This window comes from Chaetodon trifascialis, chromosome 12 (genome assembly GCF_039877785.1).
Source record: "Chaetodon trifascialis isolate fChaTrf1 chromosome 12, fChaTrf1.hap1, whole genome shotgun sequence".
NCBI classification, from domain to species: domain Eukaryota; kingdom Metazoa; phylum Chordata; class Actinopteri; order Chaetodontiformes; family Chaetodontidae; genus Chaetodon; species Chaetodon trifascialis.
The window spans coordinates 17821678-17837578 of NC_092067.1; the positions used below are offsets into that span (position 1 = coordinate 17821678).

Consider the following 15901-nt stretch of genomic DNA (forward strand, 5'->3'; position numbering starts at 1 on the left):
TTTGGGCTCTCAGGCCACTGTATATTTATCAAGATAAGACTAATTGGAGTATTGAGACCTGTAGCATTCTTGACAGGTTTAGCTTAAAGACAGCTGCACCACAGACATCTGCACTTTCTTTTGAGGTGGGGACTTAACCCTTTGAGTCATAATTTATGCACTTTCATGTATCTACACCTAGAGGCCCCACTGAAAGGAAGCTAAGCGGAGGAAAAGCACATGTTAAGGTTACTCCATATTCCATATTTCTGTCACATTCAGCAGTTTCAGTAGATTGTGCTCTGTTTTTGTAAATGCATAATGTTACCAGTACAACTACACAACAGTCAGTGCAATGCACCGTTTCAGAGTCAGAGTTTCTCAATAACCTTTTGGACCAAACTTGTTTAATTTGGTGGGTAACACTACACATCTGTGTGAATGGGCTGTTTAGAGTAGAGGCTCTGCTGTGGGAGAAGAAAGCACCCTGATTTTAATGCATGTCCAGTTCAAACACAACACACACACACACACACAGAGCAGATATCACGTTAGAGAAAACTTCATTGTGTTTTAGTGGATTCTTACATAACACAAACATGAACAACAAAATGTAAGCATGGGGGATTATTGCTATACAGAGTATAGTTAAATGCACTTAACTGCACTGATGTTTTAAAATTCAAAACAGCTTCAAACGCAGACTGTTTGAAACATACAGTATATACACACACATAAATCCAAATATATAAACAGGTCAGTTTTCATCAACCTCAAATGTCAAAGCCGGGGCTACAGGCTGGAACTCTTGAAAAATAAAAGTTCCTCCTCATCAGAGAAATGTAGACCTTATACGTGTTTACTATAGAGTTTTCAGCATTTTAATGTATGAATTAGACCATATCAATAAAAAAAAAAGCATTTGGCCAAACATTGGTATTATAGGAGCCCTGAAAAGTTAAATTGCATCTCATTCACAGAGGCCCCCCAAATTTAAAAAAGAAAATTAACCACTGAGACAAAAAAAAACAAAACACTAAAACCAGCAGCCTGTGAGGGATGTCAGTGCTTTATAGCTCACTTCATAGGCCATCAATAAAGAACAACTTTTGGACTGCCAGGTAGTGAAACAGTTCTTTGGCTGGTGTTAATCCTCCAAATATAATTCTTTGTTTTGTTCAGGTGGTTTCCTGTGGTATCAGAGGTCAAATAGACCCTCTATTTAACCTCTGACCTTCTGGGAAAGATACATTTTTAACAACCTTTCAACCCAGAAGTTGTTTGTGAATGGTTTATAATGAATTATTGTGCTTACACAAAGAAACAAGGAATTTAAAAAAAAATGAAAATTTGCTCCCACTTCATACTGCTGTTTTACAAAAGGAAGGGAACTTTAGCTCTGCTGGCTAGCCACTCTTTGTTGGCCATCTTTCTGCCGGTAGTGGAAGAGGCTGGTTGTGTCGAGCTCACCTGCATAGCGAATAGCCTCTGCGAACAACTTTACCACCTAAAACACAGGAAAAAAACAATAAGCCTAAGTCCAACAAGTGACAGACACAGTATGTGAATATTAATTTAGCATATCACCACTTTTCAGGAGTCACTGGTAACATGACATTTACTGACCTGGTAATTGGTGATGAGGGGAACACCGTGGTCGACAGCCATTCTGCGGATGCTGAAGTTGTCCTTCAGGTGGCGGGTGTTGTTATTGGGCAAGTTGACCACCAGGTCAATGTGACCCTCACTGATCAGTCTATAACAACAGAGATAACACAATCAAAGCAATAAATCTAAATTACTTAAAGCGCCCTATGTACTGTAATATAATACAGTTGAATCAAACTACTTCATGTGATTGGATAGAGTTGTTTGTACTTTTATATATTATATGTGATATTAGTTACCTCCACCGTTGTGTGAGAACACTCATTGAGTACGTTCACTGGAGTTGTGAATTTGTGCCAGCTGGACCAGGTGTTTTTTGGCATCAGGCATCATTTGAGTTTGTGAACTCATGTGGGCCATGTTTGTGCGATTCTGCAGGATTTAGCTGCTTTGATTTGGTTCGACAGTCAATACATTTATGTCTCCAATGGCTCTTACTGATCCCCTCTATGAACTTGTCAACAACAACAATTAGTCAACATTAGGGCTCTGCTGTAACTTTGTTTATAGGCCTCTGTAATCACGTGCCAAATAAAGCTGAGCGGCGTTGTACAGGTTGCACACACAACTGCCATTTAAAATATTCAAAGAAATCTAATTCCTAGAAAAATTGAAAGTTTAGTTTGTTAAGTTTCCTTGCTTGGAAGATTTTTTCATGTCACAAAAAGTTGTAAAATAATTTAGCAAAAAGGGCTAGAAACCTGATATTACCCACTATTTTAGCAGTGTTTGAATTAATTTTGTTTACCCCCTCTATATCTCACCCACAGTCTCTAACACACTCTCGCACTCACACACATACACACACAGAGCAAAACCCTGACTTGTGTATTACTGCTTTCATCTGAAGGCCTTTGACAGACAGCCTCGAATTAGGCCTGAATTCTAATACAAAAAATGGAGGACAGACAACATTGACAACAAAGGTCATGTTCTTCTCTATAAAGAATTGGCCTCTATGCCACCTTGCACAGCTGATGCCAGCTAACCTTGTGTGTGTGTGTGTGTGTGTGTTATTCTGGTCTGGGCCTATTAAATTCCTTTTACATCCTCCTCTTCACCAGCTCATTTCCAGACATATGGTCCAGATGGCTTTATTGTAGCATGATCATGACTTGTTTGTGGAATCATTACCTCAAAATTGCAGTCACACTCAACCTGCTACAATTATTCTACGTTGCTGGAATGTTTGAAAAAGGCTGTACATTTGACAACTGAAAGTGAATGGTGTAAAACTTATGCTTCATTCCAGCAATAACTGGAAGAAATGCAGTCAGCTTCACTTCAAGTGCATTGGCAATTAAAGGTTTTTTTTTTTTTTGAATGTTAAAAATATATCAGTTTTATTTTTCCTTTACTTTTTGGACCGGGCCAAATGAAAACCATGATGCTTCAGCTGCTTTTTTGATTTCCCCAAACTTAACTTGGCACTGCTCTGACGTAAGACTTTCCTCATCCTCCCTATTTGAGCCCTATTTCTGGCTAATGCAATGACTCTGGACTTCTAAGTCTGCTACATATTCTTTGATCTTGTCAGCATATTACAGAGATAATGAAGGGGCTATGCCCTTAGATCTTAAGGCAGTATCTGATTAGATATTAGATTAGATATCCCAATTTTGAATCTAATGAATCACAATTTATGTATAAGTTAAGCCTTGCCTCGGGAAACTATAAGCAAGTCTCAGAGCTTTGTCTCAGAATTTCACTTTAGCTGGCTTTGTTTTTATGTTTGTGAACGTGTCAAAAGAATTAAAACATCCATGTAGTGTTCAAAATAAATGGATGATTTCCCAACCTCTTAATACTGGGCAAACTGGTGTCTCCTCCCTTCTCAGAAGGCCAGGCAACTGGAGTGGCAGGCACATCATTGGCACACAGCCAGGCAGAAGTGGCTTCAGTGGCATAGAGCTAGAAGACAGAGATAAACAATGTTGGGGTGCGTCTTTTTTAATGAGGGTACAAGCATAAGAATCAGGAACCTGCGTTAAGAGTCATAGAGGAAAATATCTGAATTTCAATGAGGAGTCTGGTCTGTAGTGTTTGAAACATACAATCTTTCAATCCTCACCTTGAATCCCTCCTCTTTCAGCTGGTGGGCTGTAGCCAGGAAATTGGGTCGGAACGAATGCTGGCATGATGGGAGGGGAGCAGAAGGAAACAAAATGCAGCATTAGAAATACAGAGAAAAGACAACTTTTGCACAGGTCATCTTTGAAAATTTACTTTAAATCTCCCCTTTTCAAATCAGTAGTCATACTGTGCAATGATGGTGCCTTTAGCATGATGGTAATCAAGACCAAAGATGTCTAACTGTTAGGTTATTAGTACAGAATAAGACAAACTTTGGAGAAAATACTGCACCTGCAATTCTAAAACAACTTACTAACAATGTAAACATAATCCCTGGTTTTTGTTAATTTGCTCCCAAACTGGATTACTAGAAGCACTAAATCAGAAACGATCCTTAAACAGACAACAGGCACATAATATTTGAGAAAGGGTTGCTCTTAATTTGGCCTTACTATCCTGTGTATGGTGCAGCTCACAGGGACAAGTGCTGAACCGGTGGTTTCAGGAAATATTTAGACCCCTTCACCTTTTGCTATATCATAGTTGTTGCATTCTGTTGTCTGAAATGTGATGGCACTGTGGAGTAAAAGATGGACTGCAGTACACATATCGAGTGAATCTTACCAATAGGTTTCCAAACAGAGTGTGAGTGATGTGGAGTGCTATGGAGCTGCTTTTTTAACCATGGAGTGTTGGAGTTCTCTGACAGTTCGTGTGTTCGGTGTGACAACAAACAGTGACTGCATGTTACAGCTCAGGCTGAATAATTTCCAAGCTTAGCAGGAACTCCAGTTGTAATTTTCTTTTTCCTTTACTCAAAGTCCTCTCCTTCCTGCTCAATCATTGAAGCTCGGGTGAAAGTCTCAATGTCACTAAAGTAAAGAAAAAGAGGAAGAAGAAAGATACGTCCTTGGCTAGATACGTCTAGCCGTCTTGTGTAGATCCATAATGTTCACATCCCCCTGCGCCTCTCTATTGACTGAATCCATTCATGACTCTAAATACTGCTTTATCACTTCATGTATCATATAGCTGAATGGCAAATGCTGCTGTTCAGCTGTATTTCAAAAATCTGGCTTTGGTAACAACTGTGGTTTTTGGAGAACGTTGGTGAAATCAAGTTTGTGTATTTCCCATTCATTTAAAGGTTGCCATTGTTATGTCGGTGCATTTCATTCTTCATTTAGTTCTGTGTTGGTGACAGATGTGCCAGTCTATGGTCAGTCTGTTGACAACATTGATGTTGAAAAAGAAAACTGAGGCATATTCTGTAGTGGCCCGGCATGCCTACCCACTGCAACTAGATGCCGAGTTGTTGAAGTTTTGATACGTGTTGTAGCCCACCAGTGTGTTTTGGGTATGAGGAGAAATAAATAAGGAATCTTCCACAGTCATTGTTTGGTTTTCCAACACTGTGCATCAAACTGTGAACCCTGTATTGTGCCAAACTGTCAGGCGACTGTATTGTTCAACTCTAGTCGTGGGCTTGTGAGAGTAAAATGTTTTTCCGATTTTGCCCTCTTAACTAAAGGCCACTTTAGATCAAAGACATGTGACAACATGAGGAAAAACGTCCAACTGCCAATCTGCAGCATTCTGAAAACTTGGCAGTTTACACCAGTGAGACTAGACGACAGGGTGTGGGTTTTTTTTTTTGTTTCTTTTTTTTGGTCGACAGATAGAATTGCATCTTAAATGTGTGTGTAGAGAGTGTGTGGTTGATCGAGCCAAAGAAAGCAGGCTTTTATTTGGCCACCCAAGGTCTTTGGAGATTGGCCCTGAAGCCACTTCAGCATTACAGTGCTTTGTGTAAGGGTTGTGTTCATTCCACGTTTCAAATGATCTATGATTTCATTTTATTTTCAGTTTTCCTTTTTCTTTCGTGTGTACTGATGATTATTTTTAAAGATTTTTCGGACATTTTGTGGCTTTATTATCACGTCAACAGAAGAAATATGACCAACAAAAACAGCAAGTACAAGGGGGTCCCAACTGGTGTCCCCAGGTGAGGACTTATTAAATAATACAAGAGCCTCGCTTGTTGTTTGTGATGGCATATGTATTTATGTTAAAGGTATTCACCCTGCATCTGTCAAATTTGATTTATTCTTTTTCTTGTCATTGCAGTACCTTGTGAGTTATAAATTTACTTTATATTAAGCATATATAAATAAAACTTGGAAAAAAAAGTAAAGAAATCTGAATTACGTGTACAGATACTGTAGCTAACATGGTTCAGGATTAAGCTAAGTTCTGGTTGAAAACCTTGAAAAACGGCCTAATTTGTACAGATAATAGCAAGGTCTCTTTTGTATTGCTAGAATTAAACAATAAGGTATGCCTTGTTAATTAAGAATCTAGGGAAAAACATGCTTGAAAAGAAGCGAGGTCCCACAAATCCAGTTTCCCTGTTGATTTGGATTTGTGACGGGTTTAAGGCCTTAATTTCAAATATTGTCATAATATTTGAAATAATATTTGTCACATACACAACACAGGATTTAATGGAATAAAAACTATTTATGTTGTTAGACATTAAAATGACCTACTTATGGATTCCACCAAACATACTGAAAGTGCTGAAAGCTCCTTTGTGAGTTTTTGCAGTTAATTTGCAACTGATTATGCTCGAACTGGGTGCCCTTCAGCTTAGTAAACAATATGCTTGCTAAAATTACTGCAGTCTAACCCAAAATCATTGTGATATGGTTTGATATCTTTTGTATATTCTGCAGAGTACCATAATAAGTCTGATATGACACATGAGTTTCTAATTTGGTTTTCAGTTTTGACACACAGTCTGGGCATTGGGACAAAATAGGTGCAGCTAATTTAAACGACAGTGGAGAGAGAGACTGTAGACGACAGCAGATCTGGAGACAGTAACAACTAATGAGACTGTATGTCTTAGTATACTAATACCATGAAGTACACACTATGTGGTTTTCTCCATAGTCATATCAGTTTTGCTGTGAGCACATAAGACATTACGGATGTGCATCAAAGCACCTGCATCTATTGCTTTCTATGTAAACTGTCAAGAGACAGCAGGGTTGTGTCTTGACACTAGTCATTTTGGGTCGAGGCGCGTGAACTCTTCAAAATGTGTATTAAATAAAAACAGCAGTTTTACTACATTCACTCACTGTGGTGTCACATTGCATCGACTGTCCTTTTCTTCATTTTCTGTCTATGTGAAGCATCAAGTTTGAGCTACAAGCGTAAATTAAATCCCGTCGAATGACACAAAGTAACCAAAGTATGCTGCACTACAAACTGCATTATTTGGTTGTTTTGGCCAGTTGGGGGCTGGGGCATGACAGGGCAGCAGAAACAAGCTGAAAACACAACACTGATTCCTAATTATAACACTAACATATAACTCATAGGGTTGGGCAACTGCTTCTATTCTCATATCGTCCAATTATGAGCCAAACACCAGGGCGTGGTGGGAGTAGGAGGAAGTGGGGGGAGTTAAGTCACAGCACACCAGTGAAATGCCAACATGGATAAAATAGTCTTAGTGTCAGACACAAAATATTGTGTATTTGAGGATATTATGGGTTTACACAGCCTATCTGCAAGCTATATGCCATTTATAGAAGAGTGTGAACATTTCATTCAGAATATTTAAACTTTTAAATATAATGGCAATATGTCTTCTATTCTACCAATGGCTCCTTTTTAAAAGTCTGTGCTACTTGGTGCGACAATAACAAAGCATTGTGTTCCATTGAACATGATTATCTTAAGTTTAATATCGCAGTCCATAACATTAATCACCCTTATGACCTGCAGAGCAAAGTTTCGGTAAGCAGGCATATGGAGAATGTGGGGTTATTACACACATGGAAAAGGGATGGCAAACTGGTTTGCAATTAAGGATTTAAAATTCACTCATCACTTACGCTGATGAACAGGGCTTAGCAGGCAGACATGCCACTCTACCGGAAACATCGCCAAATACACAGTTGGGTGCAGATTATAGAGTTACTTAAAATCGTCTTTCAATCATCAATAAAGGATCCAGTCACCAATGAGCACAAGACTATTAGCTCATTAGCCAACAGCATCTTATTTTCAACGTTAGCATTCATTTGGGGTTAGATTTCTAGAGTGGTGAGACTGTACCAAAGCAGTAAAGTTGTGGGCTGGAAAACCAAAACAATTAGCTGAATGAGTCGAAAATGTTAAGTCAGGTGATAATTCTGAGTTTGTCATTATGTGTGCCGCCTTTCACATCACACATTGCTGTCGTCGAATCCATTTGTTAATGTACATAATAGGGATAAGAGCAGCTTTAATGTTCTTAAACATTTTGTCTTATCTGCAAATTATACTATCAGAAACATGCACCAATACATATAAATCAACTGTAAACTAAATAAACATCAGCTGTGGCTAACAATTAGCTTTTGACATGCCAAGCTAATTTATTAAACTGACCTTTTAGTATTTCCAGCTGATTCGTCTGAAAATGAAAGTCCTGAATGTTAATTTTGTAATCTGTACTGAAACCCCCAATCTGTGGATGGTAAGCTAACATTTGCTGTTTGCCTCCAAAGTTTGACCGACAAGCCTGGAAATGGTTGCTTTGCCATGAATGGACAACCAACCAGCTGAGGTATTTAGCAAACGCTCAACTGAAACACAGAGAGATGGAAACCGTGACAACCCTGACAGACGGACGGTGTTAATGTGTAATGATATACGACACATTTCCAATATAGTACAACCACACCAAAAGAAAGTGCAGAAATGGAAAAAATAGTTTTCTATGTTTTGCTTGTTTGAATGTAGGGGCAGTAACATATTAGTAAAATTTGTATATTGTCAGCACAATAATGTGAAACACTGCCTTACAGTATGGCAACAGTATAGTACAAGGGAGTCCCGACACTAACACATGTCAATGCCACCTGTATGAAACTGTGAAATTTGCTGCCCTCGAGCTAGAGCCCACAGTCCTATTCACCAAGATAAAATAAATGAAATAAAAAAGGTTTTAATCCTCCTTGCCACAATATTTCCCAAATTGGAAGTAAATCACATCTGTGTAGCTGTTTGTTCTGCACCTGTCAGCCTAAAGTGTTTCTGCTTGTCAGCCACGTTACGGTGAGCATGTGACCCCAGGTACTTGCCTTGAAGTGGACCTGTTCCCCAAGAGCACCAATTACACAGCTAGTGTTGTGAGTGCTGTGTTAGAGCTGCATTAGTCAAACTTGCAGTATAGCAACCCAGGGTGGCAGCAAGACTTAATTACCAAAACTCACGTAATGTGGTGTCATTAAAAAGTACAGTGCTCATGCTTACATTTGAGTCTTTTCTGCAGCTGGAAAAGGGAAATGTTTTTTGCCGCAGGTCTATCCAACAATGGTGATTCAAGACTTCTTTTGACAGAGGACTTGGTTGGTGAGGATGATGAAAACAGTCTTGTATTAAACTAGTCATTTTTTTGTGAGATGTTCCTCTTCACAGAGGGAGATCTATAATGGAGATTATTGCTTGTGTGGATAGTTGTTGTTGTTATAACATCAGGTTTACTCATCTTATCCAGTCATCTGACATGACATGACCAGATTTGCTGGGTCATTCACAGAAGGTCATTCGAGTGCCATTTTCTTTAAATTACGTAAGAGTTGTTAAGTGTTGCATGAATCAAGGTGTGATTCAGTGCGAAGCAAACTGAGGAGTGCCAGACTGGCATTGTAAGAAGCCGATAGCCTAAAAGATTTAGGCCATCTGTTCAGAAGGCACCTCGCATTTGTTGTCTTGTGGGCAGGAGGCACCAAAAGGAAACACAAACAGGAGGCAAGTGGACTTCCAGATGGCTGTAGTCTTACCTGAATCCCAATCAGGATGCCCTTCTGCGGTAGCTTAAAGCCTGTGGAGAGCATAGCCTTCAGGAAGGCTGAATAAATGTTTGGTCCAAAACAAGCTACCTGCAATAAAACACACAAGCAGACACATGACTAACTGTTAACACTGACATTATACAAGTATTAACACAAAACTTGGCTTGTGTGCCTTTGCGGGGCTTACTTCTCCTGTGGAGGCCATCTCACAGCGAAGGACAGGATCTGCATCCCTCAGCCGTGGCCAGGAGAACATGGGTGCCTGGTGAAAGAAGAGGAGAGGAAGGGATTTGTTTTGGCACGCTTTTGATGTAGAAGGACATCACTGCATGTGATGCAATGAACAGCAGTTGAAAGTACATCTCGTCCTTTAGCTGTGACCAGTTGTTACTGCAGGTCACTTGATCAGTTGGATCAGTTTACCAAAAAGGCAACGCTCATGAGAGTTAAACATGAACTACAACCATTTAACTACAAATTCCTCTTAATGAAAAAAAACAACAACTGTGAAGATATTATAAACTAATAAACACTGCAAAGACAGTGGCAGTCAATAGAAAATCATTTCCCACATAAATGGCTTCACTCCATTGGAATCATATCAGGGATTTTATAACTCTGCTGCCACCTAGAGGTGACACAAAGTTTGCATTCCCTTAAAAAGCAGGTGATGCAAGCCAGTGGCCTCATATGCTTATGAAATGTGTATGTGTAATGATGAATAATGGCTTATACCAAATAACACTAAAAGTGGGTTCTTCCCCATACTAGTCATCATTTCATTTTGCCTCTTCCAAACCACCATTTCTGCCTCAACTATGAAACTTGAAGGGCACATCAGAGAAAAGAGGGAGAGTTATGGTATGCATAGAAAGTTAAGGAGATTAGTGCTACTGCTACTGGTGCAGAAATACTGAAAACATGGAAATCTGTAAAGAAAGGAGGCTTCTCAAACTGGGGGCCACCAGTCGCACAGCCTGTCAGATGCGTCATCGTCACAAGGAGGAGAAGGTTGGTGGCCTGAGCGGAAGGGCGATGGCAGGGTGAGCCAGAAGAGGAGAGAAAACAAAAGAAGTTGAGATAGGGAGGAGAAAGAATCAAATGACAAGTAGAGAGAATGAATTAAAAGACTCCAGAGAGAAGAAGGGAAAAAGTAAGGAACAAAGAATTAAATGTAAAGAATGGAGAAATAAACTAACCAAAAGAAGATGAAAGGAAGGGAAAAGGGGAAGAGAATAAAATCAAAAGAGAGGGAAAGGATTGGACAAAATCATAAAAATAGAGATGCAGAGGAGAGAATGATTGAAAGGAAAGTGCCAGACCAAGAACAGAAGACAATAGCTTCTTGTTATTGTATTACAGAAGAATTAAGAATAGTTGGGCGCCATGTGGAAAGCTGTTCTTATTTCTCCATTTAAAAGCAGACAATCCCCATTACCTTGAAGAGAGGGAAAGAGCGGTGGTGGTGTGGCATTGTGTGGTTCATGTGCGCGCACACACTCAAAGAGGCGAGGGCCACTAGGGGGGGATTCATCCTTGAAGCGGGCTATCTAATCAGCTGAATGTAATGTTCGCATACTAATGTAAGGAGGGACGGAGAGAAGGGAATGCAGACGGGGAACCAGCATCGCTTATCATGGCTTTGTTCAAAGAGTCAGAGAAAGACAGAGAAGTATGCAGAGATAAAATGGCAGAATGTAACCAAGAAAGAAAATGAAATAGAGGGAGAGGAATACATATAGAGAGAGGGGAAACTTTTAAATGTGCATTAAAAGAGAGACAAGAAACTAGGTGGTGATTTTGGTGAAATACATAAAGACAGTAAGACAAAAGCATTTGCTTGTGGGTCTCTGTAAATCCAGAACAGTGGAACTGTATGTAAGAGAGGGGATCCCCATACTAAATGCAGAACCAAATCTGCAGCAGCCAGTTAAAACTATGAAGCTCGGTAGTGGAAGTTTAACCACCAACAAGCTAGAAAAATGGTATCACTTACACCAGTGGAGATTTAAACCACACACAAGCCTTCATGAAGCAAATAAGGAAAACCTCAGTGGTCTCATTCATAATGTTATGCCCTCCAATTGCAATGATTCGTCTCCGGGACAGACTGTATGCGAATGTCACAATAACCAAGGCTCTGTAACTACAACATCCTACCGACACACACAAGCACTCCTTCCCCATCTCCCTGTCCCACACCAACCGCCCACTCCCAAGAGACAGTAGAATTGTGAAGCTCCACAACATGAACAATGTTATCTCGGTGCACCAGCTGAGCTTCAGTGGAGACGGAAAGGAATAAAGTAAGACATTTCCACATAACGTTGTTGCTAATGTCATCTTGTTGGAGGGGAAAGTGGCACCTGTGTAAATGCGTGCAGCTGATTGGAAACTAACAGCCATATATGTGCTTACAGATTTTTGAATGACAGTTCCCACATTTTTTACTGATGTTGCAAATGATGGCTATTTCAACACTGTAACAAACGATTTAGGACTGATTGTTTTCTGAAAATTTACTGGAATGGGTGTACTAAGGAGAGCTACATGGTTGGCATTGTAGGGCACTACTAGGGGTTCGCTTGGGCTTTCATAGGTCATGAAAAGACTTTGGTAAGTGATTACTAGGTTAATTTTCTAGATGATCAATGCCAGGTGGTTACTTGTCTTTTTGGTTGTTATTCCTGGATATCAGTAGCTTTCTATAGGATATTTTGCTATGTTACTAGGTCGTTGCTAGTGTGCTTCAAGTGGCGTCTTTTGGCATTGTTAAGATGTTGCGAGTGGGTGCTAGGGTACTGGGACTGGTGCATTAGCATAATTAGTGCAGATAATTAATGCTAGGGTTCAGTGTTGTTGCTTTGGAAGTTTCGGCTGTGATTATTCTGGTTGGCAGATGGAGTATACTGTGCAGGTACAACTGTCAAAGAAGCAGTACTGGTGCTCGTATTAGTAGCATTGGAGAGTAGTAGCAGTACTACTGCTTTCTTTTCCCGTTCAGAAAACCAGATCAGCAGCCAGAGTGGGTGATATCACCATTAACATCCCCACTGTACAGTAGCTGGTCTAAAGTCTGACAAAAAGGATAAAACTTTAACCAATACAAGTAAACTTCAAAAAGTGATTTGAAGCAATAAAGTTCGATATGTAGTGACTTAAAGATGGAATTGGGTGGATTCTGTCAAATGACTCCCATTTTTCTCTACGGAGAAGAGGAGCATTATAGCAAACTTCTACAGCTGTATAATAGATTGCCACCAACAGTCAAAGCACACATCTCAGTGAGCAAATTTTTTTCAATGCATCAAAGGAATATGTGACAACACAGCACTGAGAGGTGAGATATGATAATAGTGCACATTGATCAGCAAGCACACTAGAAGGCATTATATTTGAAGAGGTGGACATATGCATTAACCACTATATTATGTCACCAACACATTAAATAGCAGATATTTCTGTGCCAATGTGTTTCTGTTCAGACAGCACTTAGTTGGTATTAACATGACCTCATACTGCAGCTTTTGAGATGTAATGGCCAGTGTGATGTTTTTAGCATTTTCCTCAGTCACCAGGCTCACAAGAAAGTGTCCTACCATAATGTCCTGCATGCCATGGTCAAGGGGACAAAACATTCAATGTTGGAAGTTATTTTTCTTCAGCCAATAAGTGTGCACTGGGGACTGACACCAAACCACCAAACCCACTTCCTCCTCCTCAGATGTTATTTTCGTGCCCCTCTTCCTCTCAGCATCATAAATACAACTGTGTTATTGTTCCTATGAGTTTGTATATAGAGACAGAAATTACACAAAGGGGACTTGTTAGTGAAAAGAAAACAATGTGGCTTCAAACGAGGGACTGTTGGAGAGAGAAAAGAGACAGCGCAAGCAACAGAGTGAGGTTGAGAGGGAATGAGACAGATAAATGAAGATGGTCTCTCTGGATGGCAATGACTTGTGCCTTGTGATGATATGAGGACATTGAGGATGAAGGCTTAGATAGAGTGCATTTTGATGGCACACACTTCAGGCTACTAAGGCTGGATAATGGTTTCAGACATCACAGTGTGTTTACAGAGGGGGCTTGATGTTGAGGCAGCAGTAATGTGTTAAACAGGAAGAAATTAACTACAGTCGCACTATTTCATTAAACAATCGTCATGTATTCTGTCAGGGTTTCCAGCAAGGCCCATATTAGTCAGGGGGTATGAAGTCTGTATCATAGACTCCAAGTAAACTCTGAAAGTCTTTTAAGCCTGGCGCCTGGAGTATTCAGAGCTCTGATTAATATTCTTCACCACTATGCAGACTAGAAATTGAAAACTTTGGGTGGTGGGGGAGAGTGGGGGATTATACCTGCGTGATTGGCTCCAAACTACAGCCATTGTTACAGCAGCTCTGTTGTAATTAGAGGGAGAAATTACTTTGGAAAAAATAGCTTTGGAACAGCTGGCGACACATAAACTCTCTCACATCCAATCTAAGAAGTAAGCCTCCCAGCCGGCAAGAGCAAGCACCTACTACACCCCCCCCCCCCCCGGCATCATGCCTAGGTAGAGGGATGGAGCAGTAGTTGTCGTTTTTGTTATTTCATCCAATGGAAGCTGTACGAGCAGAACCTGAAGTACCTAATAACAGACCATACATGTAGAGTTCTTTACATAGGAACTAATTTTCCAACCACACCTATTACATCGGGCTGTAAAACGTTCAGAGACATGGTTATTAGGACTTGAAAGGAAAATTGAAAGTCCCTTTTACACAGCAGGTAGCTATTAAACCTTTAAAATCCACCATTGTGTTGGTGGCAGTTAAATCTCTTAATTCTGAATGTACTTTAGTTTAAGAACAACATAGTCCCGTATGAGTTCAGAGTATTTTACAACTTAATAGGTATTTAAAAATCCTTTAAAACACACTGATTGAAAATCCTCTGTCACCAAAGAATGTTTGTCTTGTACAGTTTTTTGTGTGATTTAGTGTTACTCTTCACATTCAGGAGTCGTTTTCTTTTGTCCAGAAACTGGCAACAGCCTAGGCAGCACTGGGAAACATTTGAGCCAAGGATATTCCCATTCATTACCGTGGACCCTGCACATTGTGTGACTATGGGAAACACTATAGAGGCATGCTCAGGCTCAAGATAAGCAGTAAAGCAGCATCGGTTGGATGTAAAAATGGATGGTTAACCCGATGACCATGACCAAGCAAGGATGGAGCAAGGTTCACCACTTTGTGAAACAAGCGATTTTATAAAGGATATTACTACATGAGCTCAGGCACTCGTTTTACTGCCATTGACTGTAACAGTTCATTTGCAAATGACTGCATTCTGTTTGTATTTATGTTTTACACCCATCCCAACCTTTTTGGAAAATCTTAAACAGAATCAGAACAAATCCCTTCGTGAAGCCTGAACCAGATGTTTTAACGTACACACACAGACATCAAAGCTACATCTGCAAAGTTTGACGCAACAGCATAATGGAGCTAAAATGGGGGCATCTCTATGACTGGTGCCTTTAGCAGAGCTACACTTGTACTCATCAGAGGCACCTGGCCAATGAGACAGCGCTTGTGCTGACTGGATACTTTCACAGCAACTTGGGCTGACCTGGGGTCACATAGGCCAACCAAAGGGGCATTTGTTGAGTAGTTTTTGACCAAAAAAAGCACTGGGGCTCACTGCAAGGGCACAGGGACTGAACACACAGTCAACAGGCCCTTAAAAGGGGAACGTGGTGACCAGCTGTAACTTGGGCTGACCAAAGTGACACATGTGCTGACTAGTGGTTAGATCAAATGGGTGTCTGGTGTGACAATAGGGCAACAGTGTAAACGGGTTTAGCAGTAGTATGTCAGTATTGTCAGGGGGGATCCCTGGGCTAGGGCTCAGAACACGTTTTCATTTGGATTAAGGATTGTGTCTTTAATGTTGCTTCCTCAGTGCTTACTCAATGAGTCCATTTAGGCTACTTGCTTCCTATTCTGTGACAGTTTAAATGATCCAATCGGGTCAATCAATCAGGTCATGATCGTTACCCTTTCTGCCCCGTCTAACAGCACAGATTCAGCTTTGAATCATTCCATTAGGTTGTTACACAGGTTTATACAGCTTTATAGCATCACAACCACTATCATTATATAGTTTTTCTAACTTCTCGTTAGGAAAATTGGCAAAGAAAATAGGCCGTTTTCACGGCACAATAGGAAAAGCACAGGTGTTATTAATAATACGAATGATGGATTCATTCTGCACAATACCAGGACCGTGAATCATCTCTCATTTTATTATTTACACCTGCGCTTGTCCCACTTTGA

The 15901-nt window shown here is 40.2% G+C and overlaps 1 protein-coding gene across 1 annotated transcript in view; it reads right to left on the bottom strand.

The window, feature by feature from the left end:
- Positions 1–526: 526 nt before the first annotated feature.
- The window catches only part of cps1 (carbamoyl-phosphate synthase 1, mitochondrial), a 51225-nt gene continuing 35850 nt past the window's right edge, over positions 527–15901 (bottom strand). Inside the window, exons 33-38 of the mRNA XM_070975766.1 lie at positions 9763–9837; positions 9564–9662; positions 3719–3778; positions 3446–3558; positions 1606–1735; positions 527–1486 (exon numbers count right to left, since the gene is read on the bottom strand). Of these exons, the coding sequence (XP_070831867.1) occupies positions 1373–1486; positions 1606–1735; positions 3446–3558; positions 3719–3778; positions 9564–9662; positions 9763–9837 (591 nt within the window). The 3' untranslated portion in view covers positions 527–1372. The remainder of the gene's footprint in view (positions 1487–1605; positions 1736–3445; positions 3559–3718; positions 3779–9563; positions 9663–9762; positions 9838–15901) is intronic.